The sequence below is a fragment of the Mytilus trossulus genome, chromosome 3, assembly GCF_036588685.1.
Source record: "Mytilus trossulus isolate FHL-02 chromosome 3, PNRI_Mtr1.1.1.hap1, whole genome shotgun sequence".
In the NCBI taxonomy this organism is placed as follows: Eukaryota; Metazoa; Mollusca; class Bivalvia; order Mytilida; family Mytilidae; genus Mytilus; species Mytilus trossulus.
The window spans coordinates 68513015-68523396 of NC_086375.1; the positions used below are offsets into that span (position 1 = coordinate 68513015).

General features: G+C 29.6%; 1 protein-coding gene across 1 annotated transcript; it reads left to right on the top strand.

Moving 5' to 3' along the window:
- Positions 1–17: 17 nt before the first annotated feature.
- Positions 18–9029, top strand: LOC134712229 (dnaJ homolog subfamily C member 3-like). The gene is made up of 11 exons (XM_063573572.1): positions 18–284; positions 1278–1385; positions 2002–2126; positions 2497–2571; positions 2885–3028; positions 3521–3702; positions 4077–4302; positions 5063–5183; positions 5575–5707; positions 6694–6839; positions 7642–9029. The coding sequence occupies exons 1-11, from the start codon at positions 197–199 to the stop codon at positions 7800–7802; spliced, it is 1509 nt and encodes a 502-aa protein (XP_063429642.1). The 5' UTR covers positions 18–196; the 3' UTR covers positions 7803–9029.
- Positions 9030–10382: the final 1353 nt, after the last annotated feature.

A 10382-nucleotide genomic window follows, 5' to 3' on the forward strand; every position in this document is an offset into this window, starting at 1 on the left:
TAATATTTTTATTTTCTGTATTTCATTTCAGGTAATAATGAGATCTCGGACTGATCAGATTTCAACGTTGCGAGATATCATGACCCGGAAGAAAATGCTTTAACCAATCCAGGGACAACACGAAAGACAACACGAAAGTGGTAAATTTATACTCAGCATCAACTCGAGTAATGCGTGTCCTGTTAAGTTGACAGATATGATGGACTACAGAAAATTGTGGAGTTCGACTAATTGGGAGAAATCTTTCGTTTTTTTTCTACTGAGTCTTGACATTTGTTTAATTGGTAAGGCAATATTTTATTGAAAAATAAACTCTTTCAACTTATAAATTCTTTTTTCTATCTTTTTTGTAAAGTTACTTACTAAGTTACTATACTCAAATAAGAAAAAAGATTTCAATTAAAACAATCATTCAAAAGAAAGCACTGTCCATTATGAATTAAATGTCAATTTCAGCGTTTACTGATATATTTCGAAACCTTTTTTAAACTATATTTTCAAATACTATTTGATTGAAAACGTAACTTAACTATTAACTATAGTCTATAATGTCTTTATACATACATGTACGAGAGAAGGAATGCCCTCTACTGTAAGGTGCCAAACCGCCATTTTGCGCTTCCATTACCTGTGTGTATTAGGCCAGTATAATTTGGTACCAACAACGTCCATTACGTCTTCATACCGATTAGGCGTTGGCAGCTATAATTGAATAAAAGTTTACCATGATTTGTCAAAATACACCATATCGCTATTTGTCCGCCATTTCTGAACATTGAACATGTGCCAGTAACGACATCACATTAGAAAATCTTTCATGCCACAACAGAAAAAGCTACTATTTTTGTCAAAATCAGTTGATTGATTTGTCGTCTATAAGAAAGACTACATTTTATTGTCATGCACTAAAAAATACAAAAGAATGCATCATTTGGTAAGAATTTTAACTATTTATAGTGTAATATACTTTAATGTACAAGTTGTGCCTTTTAATGGTACAAGGCCTGAGTCATAATTAATGTTTTACATGCAATGGTACATGTATCAGTACAATGATAATGTATTGGTGTTCAACATGCAGTGGAATGGTGGAATCAAATTTGATCATTATCCATTTGACATCAATTTTGAGGGATCTTGGTAAAGTCATGGTTTTCTTATTCTTAGAAAATGCAACCCTTGTTTCTGTTTTCCCTAGAACCTTTCATCTAGGGTCCTTTTTCTCATGTCTGATATCAGTCAAACTTCATTATTATTATTTGTTTTTTGATTTTCAGGTGTATATAGTGCAAATAAAGATGTTGAAGAACATTTAGCAATGGGAAAAAAGTTGTTAGCAGCTGGACAGTTAGCAGAAGCCTTGTCACACTATCATGCTGCTGTTGGTAAGATTTATTAGGATTTATTCCTGACTTATTAAGATTGAAGTGGAATATTTTCAAGTGAAGTATTTTATAGAGAAAACATTTAAAATATTGCAGACCCTGCTACTACAAAACAATTTTGGAAACAAATACTCACCAGATATAAATAGAACGGAATAACTGCTTTCTTTAAGTTTCTCTACAATGACAATTTGGCAACCTAACTTAAGCAGTTGAGATTGCAGCAAAACTGTTGTTCAAACATTAATCCATGATTTCCTATTCTTTTGAAAATGATAAACCTTCATTATTTTTTGTCAATAAAGTATCCAAATTAAGACCAAACACTTACAAGTCAGTCAAGTTGCTGTCAGTTTGAATCTGTGTAAAACGAAAATGGCTAAACAAAACATGAAAAAGCTTTCCTTAATTACAGCTACGTGTACACCATAACATCAAAGCAGTACCTATTTAACGAGCTACATGTAATCATGTTTTGCATGTATTTAACTTTTTCACATTCAAGTATTATTTATACTACATGTATTGAAAAAAAAGAGGCAATAATGCTATTGGTATTCTGGCATTAAAATAGATAGTAAAACCTGGTTTCTTTATGTTCATTATTTATTTGCAGATGGAGATAGAAAGAACTACTTGACCTACTTCAGAAGAGCTACTGTATATTTAGCTTTGGGGAAATCCAAATCTGCACTTCCTGATCTAGACAAAGTGATGGAACTTAAACCCGATTTTACAGCTGTAAGTTTCTACTCCCACAAACATTTCCACAACTTGCAAATTTCTTGTCATTTTTGAAAATTAAATTTTTCTGCAGTTTGTGCATGTGCATCAAAGTTACATTATAAAGAACAGGAAAGAAAAGAACTATTACATAATGGATATTTAAAAAAAGAATGACAACTCATCACTGGAGACCAAATGGCATAGAAGTTATCAACTATCCGTCACCATACTGCCTTCAACAATACTGAATTGTCAGCTATTAAAGGCCCCAAAATGAAAATGTAAAACAATTCAAATTCAAAAATAAGTTAATCATGTGTATAATCTGTTATTTAGATATAAGAACATAACAGCATACATGTACATTGTTAAACTTTATTTTTAGGCAAGACTGCAGCGTGGTAATGTTTTACTGAAACAAGGAAAGCTTCAGGAAGCTAGACAGGATTATGAAACAGTGGTAAGTTTTCCTTTGCTCAGCTCATATACCAGTCTGTTTTATGATTTGGTTAGGTTCATATTAAAGCCAGGCATGTTTAATTAAATATACTATTGTTTATTCACACCTTATATACAATATATATATATACAAATTGTAAATGAAAGTTATGTTTTTATTATTTGAGTTTTTAAAAATATTTTTATTTAGATATACATTCATGACACTTATGAATAAGTATTTTTAAATAAAAAAGTTTAGTATTTTTGTTTATCGTTGACTTTAATTTTGATAAATTCTGTAATTTTGCATATAACATTGACCTATTTTACAGCTGAAGAAAGACCCATCAAATGAAGAAGCTCAGCAACAGTTACAGCTTTTATCTCCTATACACAGTGATATATTAACTGCTAAAGATTTCTATGCAAACAAACAGTATGATGCTGCTATAGATATACTGGGTAGAGTAGTAGATGTAAGTTTCTCAGCAAATCATTACTATTTTTACAGAAATATACAGAATTATTTTTTTCACAGTCTTGTTTTAAACAAAACTCCCTGTAATTACTTTATAAATGTCATACTTGAAATTTAAAAATCTTAAAGGGTTATGTAATACTTACCATTTCTGTTAGTACATAAGTAGACTATCCTTTTTTCCAGGCAAAATGCATCTATTTTTAAACACCCAGATCTATGCAGTGTAAGACACCACCCCTCCATATATAAACAGCAGATCATACAGATATAGAGCAACTGTTTCATTAATGAAGCGTTTCTTTATGTAAAATTTCAATAATAAAAAAAGGTCTTAACAAAGGCTACTTGCATTGTTACTAAATGATCAAATATGTATCTATACACTTACCAGTCAAAAACAACAACATAATTTGGGATTAATATCAGAGTCATGTATATTGTAACAATTGTTTAAAGAGAGAAAAAAAATTGTATTTTTCTTTAACAGATATGTCCCTGGGATGCTGAACTAAGAGAAATACGATCTGATTGTTATTTAGCCGTAGGAGATAATTTTAAAGCTATTAGTGACATTCGCTCAACAACGAAACTTATTAGTGATAACACCAATGCATATTTAAAATTAAGTCAAATCCATTATACCATGGGAGACGCTGAAGATTCACTTGTGTAAGTTATTTGTATATTAAATAAAGAGACAAGTAGACAATATTGACACTTTTTTAGTAATAATGAAAAAGAACAGAAGATAAATTGGAGTTTTTGCCATTACACAAATAAAATATGTGAATCTGCTGAGTTCATTGAAATGGTGTTCTTTTGTGAATTTGGTTTCGTCAGCTGACATTGTTTCAGACAGTTCCTCTTAAAATAAAAATAGTCACAAACTAATTATTAAAAAAGACAACACTACAGCATTGGATCATAAAAAATAGACAATTTTTTAGGGAACATAACAAAGAAGCTTTTAGATAATTAGAGAAACTCTGTTAACAATCAGTGTGTTCATTCTTGTATATAAACCATAACTCTTATTTTTTCAGACAAATCAGAGAATGTTTAAAATTAGATCAAGAACATAAAGATTGTAAAAAACATTATACAAAAGTGAAGAAACTTGTAAAACAGTTAAATTCAGCACAGGAATTTAAAAATGAGAAAAAATATCAAGAATGTGTAGATAAAGCCAAACAAATATTAAAGACAGAGCCTAATGAACCAGAATATTTATTAAAGGCCTATTCATATTTATGTCATTGTGATCATGGGGTAAGTCGAAATCATTGTGTAATTGAGTTTTTAAAACATGTGTCTTGATTATTATTCTGACAGCTACAATGAAGGTTTCTGATTTTTACTTTGACATTAGGACCAGGAGTTCTGCTATGCAGTATGGGCTTTGTTGAAGGCTGTATGGTGACCTATCGTTTCTAATTTCTGTGTCATTTGGTCTCTTGTGGAGATTTGTCCATTGGCAATTAAACCACATCTTCGATTTTATATTTACTTGACATTGGTCCAGTATGTTCATGTAACACACTTTAACTATGATTCTGATGGTTTCAGATCTTTACATTGACACTCCAGTAAATACATATAACACTATTTTTACTTTAATCAAAGTTATAACTGAAATTTTATTGATAACACTTATGTTTTTCTAATTTTAATCTGTCAGAAAGATTTGTTGAAATACCATTTCATACATGTACATGACAAGTAACTAAAGCTATGGAAAGCTATGGATTTTTGATAAGATTTAAGAAAAAAAAGAAAAAATAAATGTAGCCAAAAAACAAGCAACATAAATATCCAAAAGGTCATGAACTAATATTAGATGCATTTGACCAAAGATGAAACATAGGAAAAGAGTGATCACATAGGCAAGAAAATATGTTCAAAAGAATTTTAATGGAAAAAAAAGCCAACATAAAGATGAATGACAAGAAAAAATATTTTCATTATTTGCTACATGTATAAAGTTATGGTCAATAAACCTTCATTTATTTGTTCTTAAAACTATTTACAGGCAGGACATATAAAAGAAGGTTTTAAAGATTGTGATACAGTATTAACAATGGATCCAGAAAATGTTGATGCTGTTATAGATAAAGCTGAAACCCATATAAGTAATGAAGAATTTGATGATGGTAAGAAAATCATTGTACAATAGTATATAGTGCATCAGATTTATGTAAAAAGAAACAAAAAATATAGGAACTGTGGTATAGAAATAACATTCGTTGAGAATTCAATTTATTTTTTAAAGGAACTCAATATGGTACAGTTACTCAATGAAATTGTTGTTGTAAAAAAATGAATTGTGCTCAAACAATAAATGATAACGAATAGGGCTTTCTAAAATATGTTATCATGCTTCATGCGAATATGTTTTTCATGTGTGATATATTTTTAGATTTATTGCTCATCAACTTCCTATTGTCAGAACAAATATCAAGATATTCTAGCACATAATAGCCATGTATTGTTTGAAATTTCTGTTGCATTTTTCTAGTTACTACAAATATTTATTTTTCACAGCGATACGATTATTCCAAGATGCTCAAAATAAAGATCAAGAATCCAGAAGAATACGAGATGGAATGAATAGAGCTCAAAAATTAAAAAAACAGTCTCAACGGAGAGACTATTATAAAATTTTAGGTGTTAAAAGGTAAAGATACTTATTTAGTTAGAATTGCTTTGACATGCTAATTGTATTTATGATGAAACCTCATTTAAATGTTGTTAAAAAAACTGGTACATAAAAAAAAAGCATTGAAGACATTCTTAATTTTGTTTGTTAACTCTAAATCCCAGATGTCTCCCAGTGAAAAACTTCAATGGCCCTCCCTTTGAGTTGAATGTTGAGGAGGAATTGATCACTGAGATAACTAAAGTTGACTATATTTGGTATTCAAGATTTTATATGATAACATTTTCTTGTATTTAAAGTGGAATCAGTTATAGGAGTAAAATATAGAAAAGCAATCAGCATATCGCTAACACATGTAACACAGCAGAACAAGGACAATCCACATGGAATTCAAACAGTATTATCACAACACTGCTTTAAGCTGTAATGTCAAAATTCATTTGATTTGGTATTCACCAAAAAAAAGATTGCCTAAGGGTTGATCTTCAATAAAAATCTATACAACAAATGGTCAGTAAGGAAGGTTTTATGGGTTTATAATTTTACTATTAAAGTCATAGTAATTGTCAAAAAGAGTAGAACAGTTATTTCTTGTAAAAAATAGCAATTTTTATTATAGGAAGAATATGGTTTATGATTTAAGAAATAACTGATGCAAGCTATACTTTATTGTAGTTTTAACATGGGTAGGCATTATATTCATGATTATTTTTGCGCGAGCGAAAGTGAGGGCTAAAATAACACGAATATAATGCCTATCCATGTTAAAACTACAATAAAGTATAGCTTGCATCAATTATTCCGATTCTGATAAGGACAATTCGGGTAATTTCTATGTCCCATGTGTATAAGGGTAAAGTGATAAGGTAGGCTCTTCCATGAACCTTCCTTGTTTATTTGTATAGAAGCAAATAGCTTGCACTGTGATTTTTCAGACGGAGGAGTTTTTGAACGGCCAGTGAAAGAAGCATGTCATATTAGAATATTTTGTATTATGATTTCAGAACTGCATCGAAAAAACAGATATTAAAAGCATATAAAAAATTAGCCATGAAATGGCATCCTGATAAATATGAAGGAGATGATAAAGATATGGCTCAGAAAAAATTTATAGATATAGCTTCAGCTAAAGAAGTTTTAACAGATCCAGGTAGGTTTATAGATATAGCTTCAGCTTAAGAAGTTTTTACAGATCCAGGTAGGTTTATAGATATAGTTGCAAATAAAATAGTGTGAAATTGAATTTTATATGTTTATTTAAAAAGTTTTAATTGAATCAAAATAGATACAAATTGCTGGACTGTTAGAAAGCACCACTGTAAAAAAAGGAAAACCATAAATCAAACAATTGCGTTTTTTCTGTTTTAAAATAAATAACATGAACATTCATAAATACACTGATTCACCAAGTTTATGTAATTCTATGGTATACCAGCAGGAAAAATCAACTATACCTAAGATTAATAAAAAAAATATAGACAGCTATCCGCTTTCACTTTACAGGCCAGTAAATCATTATCTGCCACTAAGATATAAGATTCTGATCAGGTCATAAAATTATACAACCACTTAATGGGTGTGAATGTGGCAAGCAAATTAATTTGCTTTCTTCTTTCTTTTGAAAATAGGTTTGTGATCAATTAAAATTAAAACATAGTTTTATGAGTGGTGGGGTATAAAAAAAGTGCTGTCCAACCCAGGGACTTGTAGAAATTCTTATATTGCAGTATATTTTAAATTAAATAGCTCATGAGATTCTAATCTTCATAGATTTAATGTATTATTATTGTGAAATTTGGAATTCACAGAAATAAAGGAACAAATAGAATCGGATAAATCACATCTATTCTGTTGTCTGCTCTTTGGTCAGGTTGCTGTCTGTTTGACACATACCCCATTTTCATTTTCAATTTAATTATCAAGATATTTTCAATTTCTTGTTTCCTTTTTAGATAAAAGAAATAAATTTGACAATGGAGAAGATCCATTAGATCCAGAAAGCCAGCAGGGACAGGGATTTAATCCGTTCGGACAAGGTTTCAACCCATTTGGCGGCGGCCAAGGAGGAGGAGGAGGAGGCGGCCAAGGATTCAATTTCAAATTCCATTTTTAATGACAACTAATACTTAGTTTTATATACAAATTTATTTTTGTTAAAAGTGCTGTGAAAATGCAATTGAGTGTGATTGTTCAAATATAGATGAAAATAAGCCTTATGTCAATTGCATGTCCTTCAAAGAGTATCCTGGTAAATAGACATCCAAAATTCTATTTTTTGATGTATTGATATTATGATATTTTTGTCATTGAACTTATTTCTTCTTAACTTGTTAATATGTCTTATGAAGGCTAGAGGTTAAGGGAGGTAATAGATTGTAGGATAAGATATGTAAGCATAAGATTTATATTTATTTGTCACAGCCTGCTTGTTATGAGAGATTTTAATGTGTATGATGGGAATGTTTATTATTGCTAATAGAAATGAAAGTGTGTGAATGTTTGAATTATGTGTGGAGTAATGTACATTAACATTATGCAATCTCAATAATCCTAGTACAGATATGTTAATGGACTTATATGTGAACTGTGCTTACGTTCTACATTATTAAATACAAGTGCCTTTCATCAACATAAAGGAATGTCAGTATATCAATCTGTTAAGTCCATGTTAAACATGCAGTCTGGAATTAATAATTTGTTCATCTTTGAAAGCTCTTGGCTGTGCAAATCATATTCTTAATTTTGTCCCATTATTTATGAAATCCAAATTTGTACACATGTTTTAAATGTGCATTTAAAAAAATAATAAGTTTCTTATGCTAATTTTTTCTGCTATTTGGATTTCTGTTATTTGTCATCTGCATGTCTGAGAGATTATTAGCTCTAGGTATATGTGTACAGAATCAACATGTAAGGGGGTTTCTTGTAGAGAGCTTAAGAAATTTAGTTGACTCTCCTCTATTTATATATATAAAGAGAAGGCAAGAATCATATGTTGTTATGGTGGAGTCTCTAGAAACAAATGTTGTTAATGAGGAAATTATAGGGTAAAAACTTCTGTTTACACATTTGTAAAAATCATATTATATTTTTCTTTGCACATATGGTAAAATTTCACATATAAGGCTTTAGGATATTTTAACTTAAGGTTAGTGCTATTTCTGTGTTATATCATATAATTTTCCTTATAAAATAAGGAAAGGAATATGCTTTTTTATCATATTTTGCTGTATTCACTTTTCTTTTATTGTTATTTTCTTATCCCACCTTTTGCTATCAAAATGTTTATTTTCTTTTGCTTAGGCTTAATAAATCCTGTAAAATCTTTTATACCTTATCATATCTGATTTCACAAACATGGACAGTTAACTTTTTCTAACTTCTGTCTTGAATCTGAAGGGACAGGCAGCAATATTTACTTCAAAGATATTAAGAAATTTTGATGTTTCTTAATTGAAGAACATTTAATGATGTTTAAAAAACGATTGAGAAAAGAAAATACAAATAAAAACAGTTCATGTAATTGGGTTTTTTCCTTGATTTACATCATTAACCAACTGCTTGTTAAATAAATTTCCTTTTATCTTGTCAGCTTATTTGCATACTGTTTAGAAACTAATAGGAGATACTGCTCAGGTTTAACAGCTTGATTTAAGTGAATTTATCTCCTATTTACTTAAAATTTATTAGAGTAATTTAGGCTTTTTTTTTAAAGTAGCTCTTGATGAAATTGAATAAAATTTACAATTTGTTAAAGAACTGTTTTTTGCAATATTGGAGCCATGTTTACAAAATTGTTAAAAACTAAATTACTGATTAAGGTTCAACTGTTAGTAGTTTTATGTCCATTATTCGTTGAAATAAGTATAATTGAAATCTACATACACAAAATATCTTCTGATATTCAAAGGATTAACACTGTATTTATGTCTGAATTTCCAAACTTTTGCTCTTGTGTGATATTAAATTTGGCAGGGATTATTTTTTTGTACACTTGCACATAAAGAGCATTAATGTATGAATGAGTGAGCTTGTTTTCACATATGTCATTACTTACTGTGGTCAAAGTATCCAATTGTTGAAGTATGAATTTGTGTCTGTTATGTTGTTTGCTGCACAATGTCGTCGCAGTTTGATAAATTGTTTATTTATAAAGAAAAAACAAAACCAGATATTTAAAAAAAAAACCTATGTGTTGTTTTTTATAGTGCTGAATGAGCTAAATATATTGCCATCATTACATCTTAGATGAACAATTGATTCCTGAATCAAAATGATTTGGTTGATTGAAACTACAGTAGTTACCTTGTTTCAAGTATTTCCATCTTTTCTTCATGCTTACAAATACAATAGAGCTGTGTGCTTTTATGTTTATAAAGTTGAAACGTCAATATAAAGATAACGAGATGTGGTATGATTAATAATGGGACAACTATCTACCAAAGTTTAAATGGAAGTGGATGTGAGCAATTATAGGCAACTGTACTACTTTTAACAATGAAAAAATACATACCATTTTAGTCGGCTTTAAAAAACCCTGAAATGAAAAATATGAAAAAAATACAATTGAGAAAACTAATGGTCTAATTTATAACAGATCAATATATGAAAAACAAATAGTGCAGACCAGGAACCATCCAGAACCACTTAATTACAGGTTCCTGAATTTGGACATGCACACAATAATGTGATG